We start from the raw sequence: 25,800 nt of genomic DNA on the forward strand, positions 1-25,800 counted from the left end.
ACGGAGCATTATTCTTACTCACAGAGTGAAAGGGCATTGAATTTTTACACAGCAGTTTTTACTGAACGTTCCATCGGCATTGCTCACACCTCTCCCCAAACCGAATCCGTTTATCTCCTGAGTTCTGGAGGCGCGCCCTGTCCATCTGATGCCTGTCCGACCAGCTTCGGCTGGTGGAGCGGGCTGTAGCGGCTGGCAAGGCATATGGGGTCTAGGACTGCGGACTTCTTCACCTTCTGAAGAGTCCATGAAAATTTTGCCAACAATAAAAATGTTTATCCTCCTCCTCCTGCTCACAAACCTTGACGATGGGAACACAGGATAAGTCGCCCTCCCGTCTGCGCAGAAAGTTGCCTAAGGGGTTAAATGTCATGATGTCATGATGAACCAACCATTGTCATAACGTCCAAACCAATCTCATTTGTCCATAAACAACAAACCAGCTGCAAAAAATGAAGCGTACTATTGTGCAACGTCATGGAACGCATAAGCTTGAAATGTGTGACCGACGAAGGAGTGTTCTTGTTATTAGATTTATGAGCAGTGTATTCAGCACGCCCTTTGTCTCAACAGCTCGTTGGTCCCAGACGCACTGCAGGGATAAAGCGACGTGAAAGCTTCGACGCACGTGACCTCCTCAAAAAATTATGCACCGCTCCGTCTAACGACGACGGTGGATAAACGGGAAGCTTTGTCGTGAAGGATTCTTTGGTTGTCATCTAAGTTTTGACTTTGACTTGCGGACGGTTTATTTGACTCCTTGAGCTTTGACATCGACTCGCACAAAGTTTGGACTTGGCCAATCCCCCAGTGCGAGTGTGAGCTACAACACTTTTTTAGAATTATGGTACCTGCTGCTTGGCGTACAGGGAGAGATAGAGAGAGAGAGAGAGAGAGAGAGAGAGAGAGAGAGAGAGAGAGAGAGAGAGAGAGAGAGAGAGAGGTTTATTATGAATAGCCTCGAGCTCACTCTGGGTGAGCTAGGTCTACAAGTCGCACCTGAAAAAACCGAATTTATGGCAGTATACAGTGGTAAGCCACCTGACCCATCCCAAGAAATTGCATTCAACGTAGTCAACAGCGACATATCTGCTTCAACTGAGTCCGTTACTCTCCTAGGCCTTCCAATAGGAACCAAAAAACAGTCCTGCCATGTGGCTTAAACGATTAATACAGAAATGTAATGTCATACTGCACTCAATTCGTCGATTGTCCAATAAATATGGTGGAGCATCGCAGAAAGCTATCTTGAGTATGGCCAGGGCTGTCACTGTGAGCACCCTCACGTACGGTGCAACGGCTTACGACCTCAACAAGACCCACATTAAAACCGTTCAGGTGCTACATCGGGCACCCCTCAGGACAGTCACTGGCTTACCAAAGCATACGCCTATTGGCAACCTGCAGCAAGCTGTACCTCTTCCTCCTATTGAGGCCATCATTCAGGAGGCCAAACCCCGGGCGGACCTCAACAGACCCCTTCCACACCAGGGACACGCTTTAGCCGCGTGGGACGCCAGAAAACCACCAGTACTTCCCGATTACCCAGTCCTCATAGCACCCTGGCGGCGACCAGCACTTGATACTTCTACGCACAGCAAACCTATAGAGCGGAGTAATACATCATTGCGACAGCGGTGAATCCGATGCCTCCAAAGAGCTCACCTTCAGAACGAACTTGACATTTTCACGGGCGCAAGCGTAAACCATCATGGCGCGGGACTTGCTTGGACATGTCCTGAGGCCCCGGATCTCTCAGGGTACACCACCATACTTGGCAGAGAACTTTCCAGCCTCGATACGAAGCTGCACGCTGAAATCTTTCGCACTTTCGGGAGTATGCAGCGTGTGTTCCCTGGCAGTTTGCACAGATGAGATTTTGTGGGAGACAGTTGTCCGAAGGATGATCATGTTGTGCACATTTCGCGCATGTTAGTCGACCACGGCAGGTGTTAGTGACATGCCCAAATCGCTGGCATTTAAAACTCCGGCACCGGTTGGGAATCTATGGCATGGCGGGGCAATCAATGAAACCTGCATTTACTGATTCAGGAACTGTGGAATGGTCGAAAGTCAATATTACATGTTTTGTTGGAATTTCCTTGTTATTTCGACAAATCATGATACGCCTCACTGCTGTCACACCTTGGTCTTTGCCTTCCAACAGATCGGTTTCAGTTTCATTCGTCAGATCTGGCTCAGAGATCACACCCTGGAAGCTTTTAAGGCTGATGTGGGGCGTGACCCTGGTGTCCAGATCTGCGATGCGAGTTTGAGTCGGGAGATTTGCAGCTTGTTGCTTATTGTTGACTTCTACAAGAACTTCTCCGGTTCTAAGTTTCTTGGCTCTGTAGGATTGACCAACAATGCCCTCAAGAAATTTGGAGATAAGAAAGACAGACTTTGTGGCAAGGGGGTTCGACGTGTCAACAGATTCCATTATCAAAAACCTAGGATAGTTGTCCGGCTTTGGGAAACTCGTGGTTGGCAACGGAGGAAAGGGTACTTCAGTGCGGCCCCTTTTAGGGGGCCGGTCTTTGGATTCGGAAAATTTGGATACCATATGGCATGTAAAAGAAACAGGGGACGGGTTTTGGCCTCGGCGTTAGGCCTCCTGAAGCAGGGAAGCAGGGTCAGCCTTACCCTGATAGCTGAAGATGTCCTGGAGCCTCCTGCCAGGTAAACAGACGCAGTACATCCACCGGAGCTTGACCTGGGCTCCGACGGCCACCGTTTGTGGTTACTAACATTCCACCTTAGAACACATTGCCATGGTAGGTCAAAACTTATATATGGGGGCTCAGGGTCCACGGTGTCGCCAATACCGTCACAAAGAATACTCAAGGTACCCCGTGCGGGGCGGTGGCTGCTCTGGCTCGTTGAAGTTGGCTCGTTGAAGTTCTTCACTGATTGTTGAAGTCAGCTCTAGACAGCGCCTCACTCCACTGCTCCTATATTTGAGGATGTTTGGGAATTCGGTCGCACCCTGTTGTCGCATGGGAGAGAGTGACTAGTTAATTGCACTTAGGGCGCAACTTCGGTTATTGGGTTGGATAAAGCTTGTGTAGTCCGAAGAGGTGGGAGGAGGTGTTTAGATTGAGGGGAGTGCTGTTTGACCCTGCATTTCCAACTTCGAATGAGGAAGCGGTAATTTATTTCGGGTTGTTTTGTAGTAGTTGAGAATCTCAGAATATGAGCCTTGCGGGGGCAGAAACATCCTTCTTTTTCGAGTGGGTGCCGGTTCAAGGTAGCGTTTTGATTGGTTTGTTTTTCTACACTGCACCCACGATAATCATGATGATGATGATGATGATGATTGCTATTGGTTTCCCCTTTGTAGCGGGGTGATGACATTTCATCTTGCCAAAAAGGACTAATATACCCATGTTTTATACTCTTGGTTTAATACTAGCGCTGCTTAGGGCAGGTACAAAAAGAATATTAGGCACAAAATACTTTTTTTTTCTGTTACAGGTGGTAACTGTCCTAAGCAATATTCCCCTCTCCGCTTTTTGTCCACCAGCATTCTAATTTTCTTTTCGTCCCCTCGACAGCCTTGAAGTTAACGTCCTCTGTGCTACCCTTAAATCCGAAGGCTTCTGGAAGCCGAATATTTCCCTCGTGTAGATTTGGATGGATACCCTCACATTCTAACACAATGTGCCGCATAGCTGGTTTATTTTCCGCACACCACGCATACCCCTTCATTTTGTGAATACTTCCCCACAAAGCTCTTAGTTCGTAAGCAACCTACTCTAGCCTCAAAAGCAAAGCACTTCCTTGGGAATTGTCGTAGAAATTTTCCTTTCTGATGTTCAATTTCTCAGCCCTGTACACCTCTAACGACGTTTTAGCTTCCATTTTTTCTCTTCATTTATTCGTTTCAATCTGCCTTGCCACTTTTTTGGTTACCTTGGCTGTTTTGGATTCTCCACTGTTCTTTCCGTATTTCATCGTTAGCCTTCTAGTCTTCCTTAACCACTGCGTGTAGACGCTTTTCAAGCATAGGTACCTAAAAACCTTAGCTGCCCACCTTCGTTGATCTCTTGCTCTCAACCTCATCTCAAAACATATTTTACTCTGAGCTTCTCTAACTTCAAACGACGCCCAGCCCATATCTCCCTGAACTGCTTCGTTAGTTGTTTTTCCAAGCGCGCCTAATGCCAAACGTCATACCGTTTTCTGATTCACATCAAGGCCTGATAGAACGTCAGATTTTAAACAGAGTGCAGCATTCGCAAATGTGAGACAAGGAACCATTACTGCTTTCCACATTACTACTTCATATTTGTTATAACCCCACAGAGCTCCATGCTTCATTATAGCTGCATTTCGCTTTCCCTTAACCTTAAGTAGCTCCTCCTGAGTACTTAAGTAGTTATCCCCTTGGTTTATCCACACTCCCAAATATTTATATTCCTTCACTCTAGGTAATTCGCCTTGCTGGATAGACACTACGTCGGTGGTAGGGTCATTGAAAACCATTATTCCTGATTTTTCTGCACTGAAATTTAACCCGAGGTCAGTGGCTTGCTGGCCGCTAATATTTATTAGCCGCTGCATATCGGTTTGGTTATCAGCTAAAAGAACAATGTCGTCTGCGTATAACATTCCCGGAATATGCTGTTGTACCACTTCGCCTTGCAGCATATGGGTTAGGCTAAACCCTACTTGACTTTCTTTCAGTTTCTTTTCTAACCCTGCCATGTAAAGCATGAACAGTATGGGGCTCAAAGGGCATCCCTGTTTCAGTCCTCAGTGGATGTTGAACTGCTGGGCGCATTTCTGTCCTTCTCATGTAAGGTGCCCTCCATTGTCTTTATAGATTGCTATAAGGAACTGTATTAACTCGTCATCTAATCCACCCGCCGCGGTGGCATGGCTAAGGCGATGCGCTGCTGAGCACGAAATCGTGGGTTCGATTCCCGGCCGCGGCGGCCGCTTTTCTGATGAAGGCGAGAAGCAAAAAACTCCCGTGTGTACGAGATTTCGGCGCACGTTAAAGATCCCCAGGTGGTCAAAATTAATCTGGAGCCCTCCAATACGGCGCGCCTCATCGCCTGCGCTGCGTCGGCGTGTTAAACCCTACAATCTATCGTCATCTGATCCCTGGAGTTTCAGCATTCTCCACAGCCGTTCTCTGTTAACGTTGTCATATGCCTTTTTAATGTCAAAGAACTTCATCGATAATGGTCCATTCTGTGCTTTCGCAATTTCAATGCATTGCGTTATCACGAAATAATTGTCATCCAATTGCCTGTCTTGTCTAAATCCATTCTGCAGTTCCCCAAGTATTTAATTTGCTTTCATCCATGCTTGAATATTTAATTTTATCGCCTGCATTACGAATCTATACACCACTAACGTTACTGTGAGTGGTCTGTATGAATCAATACTGGCTTTGTCTCCTCTGCCTTTATATATTGAATTGATCCTACTTTCTAACCAGTCCTCTGGTATTTGTTTGGTTTCTATCACCTTATCTATTGCCCTCATAAACGATTCCTTACTTCTAGGTTCAAGCAGGTTTATCATTTGCATTGATATTTCGTCCGGGCCCACTGCTGTCTGGTGGAAACCTTTTGCGCTGCTTTTTTCCAATCAAGGTTGCTCAAACTTATTTCCCTTTCCGCAGTCTTGTGTGGCGCTGATGTTATCGGCTCAGGCTTCCCTTCCACTATTGCCCCAAACTTCTCACTAATCACTCGATGAATATGCGCCAACGCGTCCTCTCCTTGTAAATGTTTCCCCTCCTCATCAATCAAGAGTTTTCGATGTATATCGTTTTTTAAGCGTAGTAATTTTACATGGTTCTAAAACTTCTGTGCTACGCTTTTATCCTTCTTCCGTATTTCTGCCATCCATTGTTCGCTTTTCCGCTTCATCTTTGCTTGCACCATTTTCTGAACTTCTAGTTTTTTCCTCCGATAGATATGCCATTTCTCCTTTACTACCTCCGGTTACATACCAGTTCTTTTAGCTTCTCTCTGTTCTCTCGACGCCTTTATTCACTGGTCAATAGCCTCGTTTACGTCGTTATTCCACCAGCTTCTCGGCTTTTTCTTCCCTTTTCATCGGTTTCGTTGCTTTGCTTCATTCATCTTAACCTTTACGAACGCAATCATTTCGTCGTAATCCCAATTTTTGTCTGGGTATTTATCGATTTCAGCTTTCATTCCATCAGCGATGATCTGTAACTGCTCATTGTTCAAATTAGTTCATCCTATTGTACCTATTTCTAAATTTGTCCTGGTTGCGCCTCCAAAGTGCAAGGTAAGCCGCTTGTGGTCGCTTCCCAAGCTGTCTGTTCCATTTTCATCCATCCTCATTTCCCGCAACCTTTCGTATACTGTCTCGGACACTAAAGTGTAGTCTATCCTGGACTGTTTGTTACCGCTTTCCCACGTTATTTGTCCGTCACACTTGCTTTCCGTGTTTACTGTTACAAGCCGGTTTTGCTGACATAGATCTATCACTTGAGAACCGTTGTGGCCTGTGTACCCGTCCAAACCTTCTATATGGGCATTCATATGTCCAACAAAGATTATTTCGCCCGAATCTTTGAACTCGCTTATCTCTCTTCTCACACAGTTTACCATTTCCTCATTTTCCTCCCTAGCACTACTTCCGGGAAAGGATCATAGCAGGGAAAGTTGGCTTTCCCGCAGTGCGTTTTTGCGTACGGACATCATCAGTGCGAGGCAAAACCTTCGCCTTGAAAGAAGCAAACTGCCCGGATTGGTAAATTGAAAAACCGGAGTAGTTCAAATTTTAGCTCTACGGCGCTGAGCAGAACGACAGGCCTTTTCACGGGAAGCTTACAATGCCTCACTGAGGGCGACCGTCTCATCTCCAAAACGCATTGGAGGAAAGCCAGCTTTACACAAAGGGCTTCACAAAACGACGATGTGACAAGCGAAGGCACATAAAGCGCCTCAAGAAAACAAGATGAACCTGGGTCCCCGACGCCTATTCGATTGCACCATCCTGACACGGTCGAAGAAGCTTCGTGTCTCAACCATCTTCTTTAGGGGGCTTTGATTTTTTAATTCTCAATGGGTCAAATCGGTTTATTGATTATTGTTCACTAGCCCGACATTGCGCATTGGCGCATCTTGATGTACATAAAACCAACAGAACAGGTATAGACAGTATTACAAACGATGCGGACGTTATAAATCCACCGAGTCTACACGCCTCCAAGAATTATCTTGTAGCGGACAGCGCCAGTGGTAATTTGCCTTAGCTGTGCTTGTTGTGGTCAGTGCGATCGTTTGGTGTGGTAATGTTCCCTTTGAAGGTCTTTTATTAACATTTAGTAAACTATTTAAGGCTCTACATATCATCAAGGCAGCGATAATTGCCCACAGTACTTTTCAGGCCCTTTTCCAATCATCAACATGGGGCTGCAGGTCCACTTTGCCCCAACGCACCCACAGGGTTCGTTGCCCTAAAAACGAACTCTGCGGTCAGTACCATCCGACTGCTCCCGAAAACACGAGCGAAATCTCCCTAGCGTCCATCTGTTGTCCCCCTCAGGCATCCAGGAGCGTCGACGTAACCGGCTGAACGCCCCCACGCAGGGACGAGCAGCGCTAGAGGGCCACCGAGCCCACGGCCTCGAAGAAAGGCTCGGTAAGGGAGACGCTGAAGAAGTACGCCATCATGCCTAGGCTGATGGACAAGGGCAGGGCGGGCAGGGGCTTCTGCAGAAGTACCAGCAGCGTGAGCGTGAGGAAGATGCCCATTATGATGAACACGTAGCAGGTGATCACCGTGGCTGCAGTGCCGTACCTCGAGGCCTTCCCCACGAGCACGCTGTAGAAGATGAAGTCCCCGAGCCCCATCTTCATGCCTTGGTCGGCCTGTGGCTCTCCTGCGGGTTCATGGTGCGGACACCGTGAGGCGACGGCGGTTTCATGCCGGCGGTAATGGCTACCACCGGCGCCACGAAAGGGACTAGCGTTTTCCTCCGGGATATAACGCGGAGCAGGCCCGAAGTCGTGCCACGCGCCACGTCCCCCACCACCTCCACGCCTGCCGCCGTAGTACGAGCCCCGCGAGTCGCGCATTGCTTGAAATCCCCGGGCATTCAGTTGGGGCACGGTGCGTGGTGACGGCAAACCTGGAATCTGCCTCTCCGTGTCGTTCGTATCATTGGCCTCGCCAGGAGAAGTCGCCTCGTGTGGAGCGTTGATTACCGCCATGTGCTGTTTGCTCATGGAGGTGCACGTCATAGCAGGCGCCTCTACACGCCTGGCGGTTGATCCGTTAGTGGTTTCCAGCATCGTTTCTGTGTCTGTGTTCTCCAGCAAGGTAGAAGCAGGGCGTGACTCTTCCACAACTCCTTCACTCTTGGGAAGTGGTTGATGCGTTTCTTCGTCTCTATCCTCGTCGTCTTCGCCGTCGTGTGCCAACGCCAGATTCTGAACGTCAGCGTGCGCAGTGGAGGTCGGCAGTGAGCTTTGTGTGACAGATGCCTTGGCGGGGTTGTGGCCATCCGCGTTGGCGATGAACGTCGAAGAAATGTCGCGGACGAGGGTCAAGCTGGCAGAGCGCTCGCCAATGTCGTAGCACCAGGCCGAAGACGTGGAAAAGACGAGCGCTGGGAAGAGCGGCTCGTTGCGTTCCTTGGCCGTCTCGAGAAGCATCCGGAGCGGACCCACGACGCAGAGCACGGCGAAAACGTCCCAGATGGAGATGAGAACGAGGAGGACCCAGGATGTCCACTCGGGGAGGGACTCTTCCAGGACCAGCGCCATGAGCACGGACATGTACACGAGGTAGCTCTGCTGCATCATGAAGGGGCCGTCGAAGTAGAGCGCCGCGATGCCTGCCATGCCAATGTTCCACGTGATGAACGAGCAGGTCACGTGGTCCACCGGTGTGTTGAAGTAGAAGAGCAGCCGTCCGAAATAGTAGTAGCCCGTGGAGAAGAGCAAGATGCCCGAACCCATCATCAGCCAAGCCTGCGCAGTTTATGTGCGAGCTTTAGTTGGGATACGGGAGAGTTTCTGTTGCGTTAACTACACGAGCATCAGATGTTCGTCATAGTATTTGGAATGGAGAATGCTTTCAAACAACGTGCTTTTTCCAGGGAACGATAGCCATAAATATTTCGACACCGAATACAGAAGATACTCGCTAGCGATTAAGAAATTCCCGTTAGTTTTGTTCTCTTGTACGGGTACTCTCCCTCACCTCCTACATTTTGACAATATTTTATGGTCAGACTACTAAAAGGCAATAAATTTTTCGCTTCCATTCTGGGCATATATTAGTACCAATCGCGTTAGTTGATAAAGTCTCCCTCTTTTTTATCGGGCGTTAAATCAGCTCGGTCTCACACAGTCAGCGCCAATAGTAGTAGTCAGCTACACACTGCCTCGGCTATGCTCTCAGCATTTACTGCTCTGACTGCAGAGGTACGCAGTGCTCGCCTTGATGATGTTGTAGTGTCCGCCCTTGTAGAGGAGCACCAGGGTGCAGTTGACGATCATGATGACGGAGAGGAAGCTGAAGGCGTTGGCAAACGAGTTCATCATCACGAAGGACTCGCCGCCGTCCAGGCCCTCGTCGTCCTCGAGCGGGTAGCGCACGTAGCGCAGCTGCAGGTCCTCGTTGTGGCTGCGCTGCACGACGCGTGTGAGAACGCTCACGCTCAGCATGCACACGGACACGGCCGTGATGAGCGTGATCACCTCCCGCAGAAGGTGCTCGTACAATCGGGACAGCTGCTCCAGAACGCGCCGGTGGTCCATCTCGGAGAAGAACTGCAGCCCGCAAGGTCACGATCCTTCGTGTCTGCTTCTTCGTCGCTTTGCTCGTGCATCCACGTGCGACGACGACGACGACAACCACGATACCGATGATTCGGGGTTAATGGGACGTACCCAATCATAAGCTCGAAAAAAAACCAGTTGTTGAAAACGATGGTTCTCTCTCACACTCAAAATTTGCCTCATCTTCCAGCGTGTTCCCAGGAGCAGTGGAAGGGCCAGCGGACCAGCTCCCACTTGGAGGATCAGCTTCAGCTGATCTCCCGGGCGCAGCTGGCTTCCCACACCAAGGTCATCCTGGACTAAGGACGTCACCCTAGCGAGTGAACCTCTCTAACAACTTCCGTTTCGCCAAAATTAAACGTCCTTTCTTCCTCGTCTCTTTTACAGGGTTGGAAAACTAAAAGTCGACGTCGTGATCGTGAAAAGAAATTCAGAAGAATGGGATAAAAGAAAAATCAATAATTTGCCAGAATTAACAAAACTAAGTATGGCAAAAATTTATTAGAATTTTCATTGAAGCTCCGGAGGGTAGAGCAGATATCCTGGTGGCAGAACTGGCTTTCTTTTTCTTCCATTTTCACCCATACCGCTGCTGCCGACAACCAGCGTGGTGGGGATTGACCGTGACTCATTGCCAAGCTTCGTCCGAATGCAGGCTGCAATGAATAATGATATATGAGGGCCTAGTACCACCTGTCATATTCAAGGTTTGTTTAGTATTTTCACTGTGTGCATCACACCCTGAGACGATGACACGTTTCGTCTGGTCTGCCCTTCTCTATGGACCTTTATTTTATCTTTGTTAATTCAACTTGTCTTGTTGTGCCATTGACCCGCCGTTATTAAAAGGCTGTGGTAGAAAATTACAATGAGCTATCGCTACGAGAAGGTGGTTACGCGCGAGCGAATACAATGTGTTATAAGTCTTATTGTGTGTAAATGTTGCCGCCTTTTTGTGCTGTTTCTTTATTTTTAAGTATTATGCTCGCTTTTTTATTTTCCTAAAGTGTTAACTGCCTTTAGACAAGGTGGTCAGCCACTGCAATATAATAATTGATTTTTCTATTGGAAGAAATCAGCTAGTGCCAGTCACACTTTCCATTTCTTGTACTAGTGCTCCTTCTTCTCTGCATTCTTCTATGGCCTCTTCATGCTGGCCGTGTTCTTGATTTCTACGGTGTCTGTGTGTACACCACCGAGCATGTTTTCGAACTCGACTCCACCTCACCCAGTACGCACGGTAAACCACAATCTCCCTCGCCCAGTCCGCCTTTACTGGAATACCAGAAAGAGTCATCAATGGACAATCTCTTGCTCCTGAGTGCGTCTAGTCGTGTTGCCGAGCCCACTGGTCTACCATAGGGCTCAGCGAAGCAGTTCGGATAATGACTAGACTCCAGCGGCAGTGGTTATTTGCAGCGTACTTTGGCCGTCAACGAAATTTCATTGATTGAGCAATAAATGGAAAATTTCTGGCAATAGTTTGCGCAGTAGATTACAAGAAAGTGGGGGAGAGAAGAACAGACAACGAAACAGCGCGTGCGGAGACGGGCGACGTCAGCCAAGCCAGCGACCGCATTTGCTGCGGTGGCGCTGCGTTCGCACCGCTTCCGGTCTATAGTTGCTAGGGGGACATCAAGCTCAAGCGCGGCTCGTCCCCTCGTCAGCTCTACGCGTTCGTGACGCTTGTACGCGCTGCAAAATGGAGTGTGCATCGAGTGCCGGGCCGAGTAAGCGGCAAAACGGGATGGAATAGACGCTATGCGAAATTGCTTGGTGATCTAGCAACACTGGTGTAAACAAGACCGTCCGCCATATTGGTACGGGCGACGATCGCGAAGTCTCGCATTGTTTACTGTGGAAGAGTAGGTGACGGTAACGCGGTATGGCTCAAACTGGACTGCGTTTTTCGGGTACCGACCACGGATTGTGGACGAAGGACTCGTCTGCGCCGCCGACTGTGTCTGAGGACTCACACCACTCGTGGTGCCGCGCCGAAGACCCATCCGAGCCCAGCGCAGCAGGGCATGCCGCCTAGCCACCGAGCCGCATTGCTCGCCTTCATCGGTGCGGACAAACACGTGCGACTCGCAGTAAGTAAATCTTTGTTTTTTCCTTGGCGCGAGTTAACCGGTATGAGCATTTGTACAGCACTTTGTTCACCGTTGTTTACCATGTAAATGCGTAGCGGGGACCCTGTTGCAGTAACCCTGAAAGAGGAAAGCGACAATCGCCAGACAGTACCGCTAGTGGGTGGATTAGGTATTTTCAAATGCTGTACATCGAATTTACGGGACGATTTTTGGCGAAGATGTTTACGGAAAGGTTGCGGCCGTTTTCCGTGACGGTCATCCGCCCGCGCGTTTGCCGCAAAGCATTCGTACTTTGCGGCGAAGTCAACTACAAAAGTGCACATGCGCCTTGAATTTTCTTTTTTGTGTGTGTTTTCATTATTTATTGCGCATGTCCTGCCGCAAAAATCTGTTTGTGCGTCTGGCTTGTCCTTTTTTGGTAGTGGGGTGGTTGTGGTAGCTTCTAAAGCGCATGTTTTGAGTGTGCCCGAACAGATAATACCGTAAAACCTAGCTCGAACTCACTGAACTAATTTTTTTTTTAAATTCGATGGGTCATCGGTATAGCCAGAATGTTTACCTGTTTATCTGGAAAGGTTTTGGAAGTGAGTTCCAGATAATCATAATATTGCTTGCTTAAGTTATGACGAACACGAATATGCGGGTACTGGTATCATTACCCACGGTGAGGTTCTCTTGAAAGTACATTAACAAATCATGCAGCGATACTTGCACGCTCGAACTTGAAAAACAATTTTGACATCATTGCTGTTTGAGGCGTAGATTATTGCCCTTGCAACAGTGTTAAGCAAGACACAAAATCTGGTCATTTTGAGTCGAGATGTTCCTTGCGGCCACTGCTTTCTGCTCTGTCCCTTTAGCATAAACTGTAGCGGACTAGTCCTGTTCTTCCCTGAGTGCTATTTACTGTTACTCTCTCTGTTCTTGCAGGTTGGGCCTCATCCATGTGGTCAGCAGCTGCTTTCGCTCCCAGAGAAAAATTGACCGGCCCTATGTTGTGTGCCTCACCTCTGAGACGGACAGTGGGGCGATTGTGGAGGCAGCGTGCGAGTGCCCGGCGGGTTGCAGTGGAGCATGCAGTCACATCCTGGCAGCTGTACTCGTCCTCTTGCAAGCCCAAGGTTTTAAAGAGGCGCCACCGGAGCTTGCGTGCACAACTGCCACAACAGTGGGGACGTCTGAGACAGCAGGGCATCAAGCCAGCGAGTGTCCAAGACATTGACTGGAGAAGCCCGCAAGAAAATGGCCCCTCCCTTCCCTTGCCAATGCGTCTGTTCGGCGCACGTCGAGTGCAGGAGCAATGCGAGCAGCAATAAAGTGCCTTGCAAGCGCTCGGGAGAAAACTTGGTAGCCTTTGGAATGGGTTTTTTGCCTCAGTTTTGCTGGCCTCACCCCCCCCCCCCCCCCCATCCCACACACACACACAGTAACAGAAACGAGGACTGGCATGTCACCTGGAGGGTCACCTATGAGCTACCAGCAAGCATTCAAGCAACATCACGCCGTGGTCATCTCGCGAGCACGCAAAGGCTGGGCAATGTCGTGTTTACTAGACCGCTGCATGCAGGGGTGCGCGAATGCTGTTCCATTTATATCCACAGTTTGCTATATTGCACGCGCTATAAATCAGCGAAGTATTTTAATTTACTTGGATTTTCACTGTGGATACAAAAAAAGCAAAACCACTCAAGCTGTTGCGCGGTGGACTGAAGCAACTCAGGCCGTTTTTCTTTTTTTTTTTGATGGAAACTTGAAAATTGCCTCACCTACCTACATCAATGGCCACTATCATTACGTCGGAGGCATGCATGCAGTATGTGACAAACTAGAGGAGTGAGTGTGTATTTTAGTCGCAAAATATTCGACAGTAAATACATCGCGGCTGAAATGACAATGGGCAACAAGTTAACTTGGCGTAAACAAACCTGTCAGCCCGGCAAATCGGGAACCAAGTGCAGAAACTCGAATTTTCCAACGTCAGATCATCATAAAACAGTGTACGCCACTTCCGCAACGACAGGCGGCTAAATGCACCGAAAAGAAACGAACAACATACTCCGATACCGTGCGCGCCCGCCACAGAGGAAATTTTCAACCGCGCCGTGACGGCGTAGTGCAGCAAGAAAAGTTTACAGCCCTAGGTAAGATAAAGGCTCGTGTAGGGGCTAAGCGGTACCATTTAACAATGAAATGAAGCGGGCGTAGAGCCACAGGGACGAGTGAAGAAATAAAGCCTAATTTTGACAACGTGTGGTACTGTTTCCCCGCTCGAGCACCGCTGTCAGTCATAAATAGGTGACGCACGCTCAGGCTTCATTTATAATACAAAGGCTGAACCACGGAACTCCAACGCAGCTGTATTTTTCATCCGGACAGCGACTACGAAATCCCGCGCTTAGCGAACCAATGACAAATACTCGCTCCCAGCGCAACGCGCTCAGCGTGTCACAAAGGTTGCTCGCGCCGGCGTAGTTCGCGTCAGAAAGTTCGTTCAAGAGCGTGGAACTTCACGTGCCTTTTCTCCATCTGGACCGGTATTTCCTCGTTGCGTGCACTGCGGCACGCAGCAATGCTACGGCATTGTAGTCCATCAACAAGTGCGGTCAATGCCCGCCTTCTATGTTTTGCTACTTGGTTTCGGTTTCAAACGACCGTACCAAAATGGCGGACCTAGTTACCGGAGTCGACGTGAGATGGCGGGGCGCATTTTGCATAGGGTCTATTGGAATGACGATGACAACACGGTGGATGGTGGAAAGCAGCACGAGCGGCAGGCAGCCAATGACGGTGCTAAAGCGATCAAGCCTGATTATTGTGAGGGTTAGAATGCAAATTAAGGTTAGTACGGTGTGCGAGAGGCGTGCGAGAAACGTTGTGACACGGGCTTCTAAAGTTGAAGCAAGGCGCGGGCATCGGGATGAGCCTAAATTTTGGCGAGGGAGAGGGATGAGATGATCACACAGTCTTAGGAATCCACCAATAAATCTCTCATAAATTTTGGTCTCCAAAAGGTGTGCGCAAGCTTTATTAATGCGAGAGAATTAGTTAGTACTGAAGGGAGGAAATTCGGAGTCGTAGCCAAGACTTGACGCGCAAAATAGCGGACGGATTTTACACAAATGGCCGACCACTCAAAAAATAAACATCTTCTCAAGGGTGGGTAGGATCAGTTGGTTGGTTGGAACGGGCCCAGTTGTTTCCCTGGGCATTCGTCGAATCCAGCCCTTCTCTAAGTTGAACCGAAGGGCGCCTGGTGATGTTTGGGGGCGCACACGGTGAAATGATCTTTCGGAGTTCTGGACTTCGTTCGTCTCCAATTCCTGGTAGCCTCCCGGCGCGAACCGTACCTTCTAGAAGTAGTCAGCTCGTGTTCGGAGCGGCACGAGCATAGCTCGCAGTGACAGACACGACAAAGACGACGATGGTTATGATAATGATGATTACCATTACCCCTTATGAGCGAATGTTCTACACACAGATCGGTTCGAATTTCTCTAGCCAATGCGTCTTCTGTGACCACCAACAAGCTATTTATCGCGTCTCTCATTTTGCCACAGGGAATATCCAATGCGGCAACCCTTACTAGAACGAATCAGTTGTTGGCGGCGTGTTTCATTTTGCCTTTCTGTGATCCTTTCCCTGTTGTCACGGCAGTCTTTGGTGTTTTCGGACAGTGACATTGTGTAAACCGTTCACACTTACTGTACCGCCCCTTACCGCTAATCCGGCTAGACATATTTTTATTTATTCTTGGGTTTTCTTTGTTTCCTTTTCGTCTTTTTCTCGTAGTCTAAAAACAGGGCCAATTATTCCACATGGTATTAATTTCGGGCCCATAGCCTTCCTTCCAAAAAGACTTTCCACTGCACTTCTTTGTTTTTAGTTTCGATATGTTTGTCCAATCGCCTGCAAGGATAATTGTTATTTTTTGCAAGGGTACGGACTGACCGATAAACGAGTCAGCCAGTCATTGCTCATCTGTGGCTTAGGGCCAAAGATCTCGATGGCTGGTCAGTTGGCTGCATCTTTGGCCACGAGCGTGCCTGTTGCGTCAGAGCCCATTACAATCATCGGTATCATGCGGTACTTTGCAGTCAGATGGAATTTCGGTTGCAGGTATAATGTTTGCCCTTAAAAAAAGGTGCCACTACTAAAATCGTTGTCAAAAGCTACGGTCGTAGATGAAAGCTACAATCTCCTAGACATGTTTCTTGGTGGTGGCTTAGGTCAGTTGCGGCCAATCACACAAACAAAATTAATGTGACGTCATACATAAATCTCCGGGAAGTTGATGTGGAGTCTTCTTTGCTTCTTAGGTTTTGTAAATACCTCCGTTATTTGTTTGAAATTTGGGATAGAATTGGTATAATCGTTGTCGGGACAAATAATTATTTTTAATGAACCAAGCTCGTATTTTGTCTTTAAGGCCTCTAAGGAGAAACCGTCAATAAAAGGCTGTCGGTCCGGCTTGTCACTGTAGGCCCGGCCCGCAAAAATTGCGGTTTCGTTTCGACCCGAAGTTGTTGAATATGCTGACCCCATCGACGAAACTCTATAGCGTCAAGGTCGTACACGAGCGATCCTCTAGGTATACGTTTAATGGAACAGCAACGAATGATTAAGAAGATGCAATCTGCGCCAATTTTTTTCGCGCAGCTTGCACTACTGGTGCAAGGTTGGAGAAACCACAGAACTGGCCGCCCATCTCCCCTCGTTGAGACCCAGCTGTTGCATCTCACATAAATTTCCAAACTTACCGCTGAACGTTTTCCACGACTGACAGGCCCGGATCGTTTTCACCGCTGGCTTTCACACCTCTCCTAAAGTGGACCGCGTTAGCGCGCGCTAGAACCCGCGGCAACCGGCTTTGCGAACTCGGCGTCTGTAGCGCGAACTCAGCGTCTGCGCTCCCCACTTCAGGCGCGAACACACGTGAACTATTGAGGAGAACAACAGAGATCCCGCCTCTAACGCTGGGCAGATTGTTCTCGAAGGTCGAGCTGGCCGACACCGGGCACTTCTCACGAGGCGCCATTTTTTTCTTTGATTTTCTTGCGAGCTCCTCACGCGGCGCAAGTCCTCGCGCAAGCCTGGACGACGCTGGACTAAAAGCTTAAACAGCTGTGCTGTTAAAACAAAACGCGCTCATTCAGCATGGCGCATGATGGCATCGATGCGAGTCAATGTATACGTCGGCCTCAGCCACGGAACAAGAACAAGGCCGGAGGGGAAACGGTACATCCTAGGGCGGCCAGATAACGTCCCAAGCGCTTGGCCTAGGTTAAGCTAGCGACATCTGTCCCGGGAGCAGAAACTGCGTGGCCGCAGCAATGGCTATTTCTCAGCGCCGCCCCCTAAATGAATTGTGGCCGCCATCATATCGTCCATCGGGTGCCGCCCGCTACCCGCTCCTTCGTCGTCGCAACTACGAAGCTTCGTAGACCGAGTTTGTTTGCATTGTGACAATATCGTTGCTTGCCTGCGGCCGCCGCAATGGACAATTTCGCCTTCTATATACTAATTTTCTTGCTCTGTGGCCTCCGCCCATCAAAGATAATAACCCACAGTAGCAGGCCAATGGCGGTCGAAAGCGATGGTATTGAGACAACATCGAAGATTCTGTGCATTTTAAAAAGAATTGTGAGGTCCAATAATAGTTATTTTGTTATATTTCAACAGCACCAGGTAGCCAACGCAATGCTACCTGTACCTGCAGATATGGTTCCGTGTTTGCGGTACGTACCGATAAACACTGCTAAGAAAACTCTGACATGGTCTTGAAAAAACAATGCAGAATCCGAGCTATCCTTGACAATGGAAAACTTTAGTTTCACGGGAATTAAGTGCCTTTTCCCGGCAGGGTTGTAGCCGTTGTGAAGAATGTCCTCCTTTTGAAATAGTCACTGCATAAGCTTCTTTATACTTCGCAGACTAGTGTCCCTCCTTGTCGAAAGCTTCCCTCGATGTTCTCAGCAACCCGTCTCAAGCGCGTACTCGAAGGACGCATTTTGTGACCGGAGTTTTGTGAGCCACAAAAAGGCCAATCCTATGAGAAATAAATTGCTTGCAGTAAATATTAGGAATTTTGTAAAAAGGCATCGACTGAAAGGGGAAACAATAGACATCGGCAAAACACCTGAAGTAAAATAAGCTCCCAGTATAGGGAACCCGACCATTAAAGGCTGTATGACAAACGTATTTTGAGACACAGTGAATAAGCCGTAATGAACATCTTCCTTTTCTTTTGCTCTTTCTCTCGTTCTTTGCTTACTTCCTTCATTCCTTCCTTCCTTCTTTCTCCATCCAGCCTGCCAGTCTGTCTGTCTGTCTGTCTGTCTGTCTGTCTGTCTGTCTGTCTGTCTGTCTGTCTGTCTGTCTGTCTGTCTGTCTGTATGTCTGTCTGTCGGTGAATGCAACAAACAGGCCAGCGAATTGACCAACTAAATGCCGCCTCCTTTTTACAGGAGGCTGACTGGGCCCTGTCCGTGATCAACCCCACGAGCGAGAAAAAGGACGTGGCGGTGGAAACCGAGATCATCCTGCCCATCGAGCTGAGCATCCTTGCCGGCCGCCTCTCCCGCCACGAGAGCAACATGATCGGCGTCATTCAGATCTTCCCGTTAGAGGCGAGCAATGGACTGGCAACGAGTGCATGCTCCACTGACTACATTCGAAATCGTAACTATATATCGACAACAATAATCAAAATCGCAAAGCACCGTACTATTATGAAGCGTTAATAACTAGGCGATGAGCGCAAACTTTCTGTTGCCGAGCGTCCTCTAATCGTATCCCATTGTTGTTCGTGACCATTAAACAATGTCTACGAAAAATAAACAACTGTGGAGTTTTAAAATCTCCGCATATCGCGACGTCACGTCACCGTATATTGGTCAGAACAACACGTGTTTTGATTCAGGGAATTTTGTGTTGGTGTCTTGGAGTTCTCTCAAATGTAAGGACACGTTGAATCACACAACGGGCCGACTCTGTGCAGTCATGGAGAAATGAAATGCGAACACGAAAATATGAACAACACCACCAGAAATTGAGAAATAATATTCGTGGTGGTCCAATAATGCTGTAGTGTTGATGATGATGATTGTAGGGTTTAACGCGCCGACGCAACGCAGGCGATGAGGCGCGCCGTAGTGGAGGGCTCCGGATTAATTTTGACCACCTGGGGATCTTTAACGTGCGCCGAAATCTCGAACACACGGGCGTTTTTGCTTTTCGCCTCCATCAGAAAAGCGGCCGCCGCGGCCCGGAATCGAACCCGCGACCTTGTGCTCAGCAGCGCAACGCCTTAGCCACTGAGCCACCGCGTCGGGTAATGCTGTAGTGTTGGTATGTTTCGAAAGACATATTTCCCGTCTTTGTCACTATAATTAGGCCTCGCGTCAATTTGGCTTGATTATGAGGTTTAACGCGCCGACTCTACACAGGCGATGAGGTGCGCCGTAGTGGACGACTCCGGATTAATTTCTTCCACCTGGGGGTCTTTAACGTGCGCCGAAATATCGAACACACGGGCGTTACTGCTTTTCGCCTCCATCAGAAAAGCGGCCGCCGCGGCCGAGAATCGAACCCGCTTACTTATGCTCAGCAGCGCAACAATTTGGCTTGTAAGGAAAGAAATCGCGCCATTTGTGTGTTCTGGTTCATATTATTTTCGGGGTCGCATTTTATTTGTCCATAACTGTACATAACACAAAAGTTGATTGGTTGATTAAAACCCGTCATTTGAATTTCAATCTGAGGCGTTGGAGCAGCCAGGTTTGGCATATCCACAGAGAGATGGCGGTAGCTGCCTGAAACGAGCCCGTTTGGCTTTCTTGGAAACAAATGTCCGTATGCTTAGTCCACTTCACCTTCTTCGACCCTTTGCGAACCACCACGGACGCATTCGTGAGCTTTAACAATGCCCTTTATCGAGCCTTCCTGGAAAAATATTTGCCCCAGAGATATTTACAATAATAAAATAAGGCTGTATCGGGAATTGCGGGCAGTATTTCTGAAATTGAGATATCACTAGTAAGGGAATGGATAGCGGGAAATGTTAATTAAAGTACACAGCTTCAGGAGAACCTTTGGGAAACGAAAACGCTGAAAGGTACTAAATATCACATCTCTCCTTTTTTTTTTATTTTTGTTCTTATAGTTCCTTACAGTGGTTCATTACTACACTGCTTCTTGTTCTGCAATCACAAGTTGTAGAAGTTGCTAAACAATGGTAACACAGTGTGTTGACAATTAAATTAATTTCGTGAAGAATTGATTACCGTTACCAATTACCACAGAAAAAATACATTCAAGACTTCTTGAAGTTTTTGTTTCGTTGCTTTCTAACATGCCTCGGTTGTAGCGGCATGGAATCAGCCGTTCGAGGGAGGAGGAGGAGGAATAAACATTTAATTTTCTAGTTTCCTTAACAGTTACCAAAAGTAACCCAAAAAACTTAGAAACACTACTGTCCATGTATGTCCTTGTTGCAAAGCGCAAGCGTCTTTTTCCTCTACGCCGCCCTCCCCCTACCCCCACTTTCTACATTTTCCGCTTTATAGTTTTACCGCTGTTTGTTTTTGCCGTGTCAGTGTCTCCAAGCAGGAAAAGCGCTCACGCATTGCGCAATACCCAATTGCGGACGCTGTTATCAATCAGCGTGAATTTACCCACACGGTAGTTTACGCATTACAACACCCCGGTTCTCCAAGATCTCGGGAGGAACGGGAGAATCACCGATTCAGAGTTAACTTTGCAACAAGGACATACATGGACAGTAGTGTTTCTAAGTTTTTTTGGGTTACTTTGGGTAACTGTTAAGGAAATTAGAAGGCTAGAGTACAAGCTGCAGGTTCATCCTTGTAGGTTTGATATTGTTTCAGTAACCTATACACCATTTTTTTAAGTCTATTGTCTTGGCAGCATGAACTCGTGTCCGAAACCGCTGGAAACGGGTGGACAGGCGCCTCGCCAATTGTGCTGCAAGCTCGACCAGCTTTTCGCTGTAAAAACGATTGATTGATTGATTGATTGATTGATTGATTGATTGATTGATTGATTGATTGATTGATTGATTGATTGATTGATTGATTGATTGATTGATTAGCCAGGTAGTGGTATCCGAAATTCCCATCGTTTTTATCAATAGTGTTGAAGTTTCGACCACTGTTAGGCATTAATTCGTAATCTTCGACAGACGTAGTATCTAGAACTGACAACACAAATCACAAAACTGCAGCCAACCTCAGCAGCTTTGGTGTTCTCACACACCTTTTGTAGTGGCGCAAGTATTAAACCTGAAGGTGAAATCGGATATTACGACAAAGTTGAGCATTACGTCGATAATTACTGCTTCTGACTCGACGTACCACTAAGGACCAAAGGTGAGCACTCATTGGTTGATTGGCTGGCTCGTCTATAGAGAGAGAATGCTCTTTATTGAAAAAGCAGAGAGTTTTGCCGGCGTTTGCGATCGCCTACATGCTTCTCTGCTAGGGGTCGGGGATGTAGGGAGAACAGGCCCTAGAGAGAGGTGGGCAGAGAAAAAAACGAAAGCAAAAAAAAAAAAAAACACTGGCGTGGTTTAGCGGGCTTGGAAAACTTCCAAGAGAGCTCCCTCGTAGGCTAGACACATTATATCATCGCCTACGACTGAACACGGCCTACACCAACAGTTACCACTTTCACCTCGGACTGACGACGAACCCGTACTGCGATAACTGTTCTTCCATAGAAACCGTCGAACATATTTTATTAGAATGTGTGGCCTACTTGGCACCAAGATCCCGTTTTTTTGAAGATATTGAACGCCTAGATCAAGGGCCGGTAACTTTGAAGACCATCTTAGGACCATGGACTTGCCCCTCGAAGCAGCGTCAGGCCCTAAAAAGTTTGTTTTCATATTTGGAGGACATTGGCCACATTTCAAAATTGTAAATTCTGTGACACGATCTAAAAAATAGTCTGGCTCGTCTATAGTTCCGTAGGTTGTTGGTAAGTCGGTTTCTCGGCGCGTCGTAAACCATGACACCTACCCTTGCAGGTATTGGCCGAAATTTTCGAAAATAAAATTGGAGGAGGTGGAAAGTGGAAAAAATGTTTCATTAGGAAAGAAGACTTCCACCGCCAAAATTACTAACATATGGGGTGGTTAACGCACTAATCAGACTATAGAGAAAATCCGAAAACGCAACAAGAAAGCAAAATAACAAAAAACGAGTTCAACAGGATTACCAGTGGGACGACGACGAGTAAGTATGAGCGATAGATATGATATTTCTGCTAGAGAACCCCACACGCACCGGCGCCAAAGGAAACAATAACCAAAGCCAAACATGAGAGGCACAGCCGACCATTGGTCGTCTGCTGGCGGGATCTTCGTATACTGTCGAGACACCGTGCGGCAAATCAAAGGACGTGCTCAATAGTTTCTTGTAGTTACAGAAAGTTCATTGGCTGGCGAAGGTCAAACCGGTCAGTGTGTATAATAATTGCTCATAAAGGGTTCATAGACTATTATTTCTTTTCATAATCATCAGTGTCATTATCCTCGTCGTCGTCATGTTTGTCACTGACTCTGCTCGCGGCGTTCCGAGCACGAGCTGGGTGTTTCTAGAAAACACCGTTTACGCCTGGAGGTTACCAGGGCCCAGAGGCGAAGGAAGTCCTAACGCCAGATGAGGGTTCCCCTGTGCACGCCGCCAAATATCATCTGGTGCTCTTCAATTCCACCACGAGGAGGCCTGGGTTCGACGAATGCGCAGAGCGACAACTGAGCTCGTCACAACGATCCAGTTACTTCAGAAAGCACTAGAAAGGCATGGCCGGCGTCTCGGACAACGTTTCCGGACCGTTGACTTAAGTCGTCTCGTCGAAGAAGGTACCAGGCAGGATGATGAAAGAGCGAAGGCCGGTCTAAAAGGGTGCGGAGAAGACGGCCCGAAAGAGGTACCGGGAGGGCCGGTTCGGAAGAGGCTGTCACCGTAAACGGCAAAAAAGGGGACGGAAATCTTGCGGGTTGCGGACCAGACCAGCGCCTACCTGAGCCGACCAGGCCAGCATGGGCGGCGTTTCGCGAAAGCTGGGAGGTACTTTTTTAGTTGTTTTCTAAGTGTCGAACTTTTTGCTGTTTCTCCGAACCACTTTAACATCTTGTTGTTTATGTTAGCTCACAATTATCGCTTTTTTTGCGTTGTTGTTGAGGGCCTATTACGTCGTTGCGACACTTTGAAATCTTGCATTTATACTGTACCCGTACTATGAGGTACTTCTTTGTGTTGCTTTTAAAGAACCGTGTTTTTGTTGTTGTTGTTGTTGCTGCTACAAAACAGTCTTCCGTTCGGTGTTTCTGTTAGTTCCGACCATCGTATTATTTTCTGTTTTTGTATAGTGGGCTCGTTTAGCTTTTGGTATCTTGTTGCGGCACTCTCAAACATTGCTCTCGTTTCTCATGTTTTGGGCCTTTTAACGCCCCTTGAAGTTTTTTATTCCTTACTCATCGCTTATTATGGCCGTTGTGTTTTTTTTTGACGGCCTAAAATATTCTCGCCGTGCTAGTCGCGACTTTTTTGTTCAAACACACCTTACTGTGTCTTACCTCTGCTGTTACTGAACTACTGAACACCATCCGGTTGCTGCCACGATGTTCTCTGGCGTTTGTCAAACCATTCGTAGTGTTTTCTTTTTCCTGCATTCATTTAACACTACTTAAGCTACAGTCATTTTGGTTGTTAAAGCCTATTATACTGTTTATGATGCTGGATGCATTGGTGTTGTTTCGGCAAAATTAATGCTTTTCTTTTCCTGTTGACTCCAGCCCTTCGAGGCTCTCGTTTAGTTCGCAGTCTGTACATATGATCGTTTTTTTTCTCTCGCATTCAAGCAGAAGCAATTTTTGATATTTTATGTTTTGGTTTCAGGCCAGTTCGGCTTTTCTTTTGTTTTCACTTACGACCTGTTCTAGCATAAATTTTTCGTGCTGTTCGCATCCCTTCGAAGCGTTTGTGTAGTGGTTCCACCGGCTGTTGACAGGTATATTATGTTGTTCGAGCGCGTAGGACGTTCTCAATGTTATTGCTGCAGCAATGTGTTAGTTTGTGTGTTAGTTTTGCTCTGCCACAGCATTTGCTTTCTTGCTCTCTTGTACTTGCGCCGTTACAAGCCTTGATGTTGGCTTTACGGACCTTAAACACCTTTGCTATTGTTTGGGGACTATTCCGAGGGGACTGTTCTGAGGGGTCTGTTATGAGGGGTCTGTTCAGGGAGGACTGTTCAGGGAGGACTGTTCAGGGAGGACTGTGGTTTGGAGGTGGTTTATGGTAACTCTTGTCTATAGAACGGTTGTAACTTTTTTCTGCTTGTTGCTTCACAACCATTGAAGCTTTTCTTGTTGACGTTTCACGACGACTACGACTATCAGAGCAACATTAGTAATTTCTTTTTTCTTGAAATAATAATGCTCCTGATTTCAGGTTTTTTATACCCTTGCAGATTAGTTCTTTTCAACACAATGTATATATATATATATATATATTTTTTTTTTCGGGGTTGTCTGTGCCCGCTTTATTGCGAGGCGTTGAAAATTTTTTTGTTACTGGATCTTTTGTTTACTGGAAGTTCCCTTGTTTACACTTAGCAAATTGCAGTTTTTTTCTTTGTACATTACCGCTGCTTCATGGGCGTCTTTTCATTGCGTGATGCTTTGGGAAAAGTTTTTGTGTTGCCAACGCTGCTACAGCTGCGTGTCTGGTTTGTTGCTCTTGCGTCGCTGCTGAAGCCATTATTGTGCTCATTCGCGGCCGTTGCTGCTGATTTTTTGCTCGTCTATATGTTTTTTGGGCATGTTGTGGCTTTTGTTGTTTCAAGCTGTCGGTAGACCTCATTTTGCTGTGTTTATACCATGATAGCTTTTTGGCGGCCCTTTAAATTACTTCTTGGTGAACTTTTTCAATATAGTTTGGACTACCCAGCATTTGTATTATATGGCTTTGCCCAGGCCTGTTAAGCTTGAGTTTGGTTTCTCCGGCCATTTAGCCCTAATAGTTTGCATTTCTCACCCCATTTTTAGCTTTTCTCTCGTTTATAACACTTTCATCGGTCAGAATCCCTGTTTCCCGCAAGGCATACGTTTTCAATGTCAGAGAACCAATCTATTGTAACCACGCAGACACTTACACAAGCCAGATGTCATGCAATTAAATGTATCTCAAATAATTAAACATCATTACAAGGATTTGCTAAAGTGTGTCATTTCGATGCATCAATTCCCGTCAACCCCTCGCCTGAAACTGGACTGTTTGTTCAAACGGGGAGAGAATTTCCGAGACCGTAGCCAAAAGCAATATCGCGTGGAGGAAAATTGGACAGTTTGGCTAGTTGGTTGCAAATCACTAAGCCTTCGGAAATCTGACGAGGTGATAAATGAGCCAGATCCTGCCTTCTCTCACACTGGAGCCAAACGCGAGATCTGGAACATCAACAAGCACGTGTGTATATTTGGGTTCGAATGATTACTAGCTTTATTGCTGCTTTCAAGCGAACATACGATAGTTTTGAGTGAAAATTGGCATCTGTATTCGGAATAAACGTTATCTGATATGTTTGGAATCTTTCTTTCTTAAATTGACTTTGACTACAAAGACAACTTGTGACAACACCAATCGTAAAGGCAAATTTTAAATTAAAATCAGCATTTATTATTAAGAGACGCGGATACGTTTTTCTATCTGTGCGATCATAATGTTCGGTGGCAACGACCCACCATTCCTGCTAATCCAAAATACATTTCTGCAGACAAAAGTAGCCATCCCACACGAGGATTTCTAAACTATTATTAATGCATATATACTTTCTCGCGCTGTGTATTCCTTAGGTATTTCTCGGGCCCTCCAGTAAACCGGTTATAAACACCTCATTTACAAAAC

At 47.3% G+C, this 25,800-nt stretch overlaps 2 protein-coding genes across 2 annotated transcripts in view; one reads left to right on the top strand and one right to left on the bottom strand.

Moving 5' to 3' along the window:
- The window catches only part of LOC144153361 (putative glutamate receptor), a 59,582-nt gene that overhangs the window by 7,987 nt on the left and 25,795 nt on the right, over positions 1–25,800 (top strand). Inside the window, exon 4 of the mRNA XM_077685013.1 lies at positions 18,340–18,523. Within this exon, the coding sequence (XP_077541139.1) occupies positions 18,340–18,523 (184 nt within the window). The remainder of the gene's footprint in view (positions 1–18,339; positions 18,524–25,800) is intronic.
- On the bottom strand, positions 7,517–9,542 carry LOC144152397 (presenilin-1-like). The gene is made up of 2 exons (XM_077683664.1): positions 9,441–9,542; positions 7,517–8,969 (listed from the first exon to the last, which is right to left on the bottom strand). The coding sequence occupies exons 1-2, from the start codon at positions 9,540–9,542 to the stop codon at positions 7,596–7,598; spliced, it is 1,476 nt and encodes a 491-aa protein (XP_077539790.1). The 3' UTR covers positions 7,517–7,595.

This window comes from Haemaphysalis longicornis, unplaced genomic scaffold (genome assembly GCF_048455015.1).
Source record: "Haemaphysalis longicornis isolate Haplotype H1 unplaced genomic scaffold, Haemaphysalis longicornis Haplotype H1 scaffold_9, whole genome shotgun sequence".
Taxonomy (NCBI): Eukaryota; Metazoa; Arthropoda; class Arachnida; order Ixodida; family Ixodidae; genus Haemaphysalis; species Haemaphysalis longicornis.

Excerpts from the sequence above, each read along its gene's own strand:
- LOC144152397 (XM_077683664.1), bottom strand. The coding sequence starts at position 9,542 with ATGAACTCGTTTGCCAACGCCTTCAGCTTCCTCTCCGTCATCATGATC. Across the intron at positions 8,970-9,440 it reads GACACTACAACATCATCAAG|GCTTGGCTGATGATGGGTTC; the intron begins GCGAGCACTGCG and ends TAAACTGCGCAG.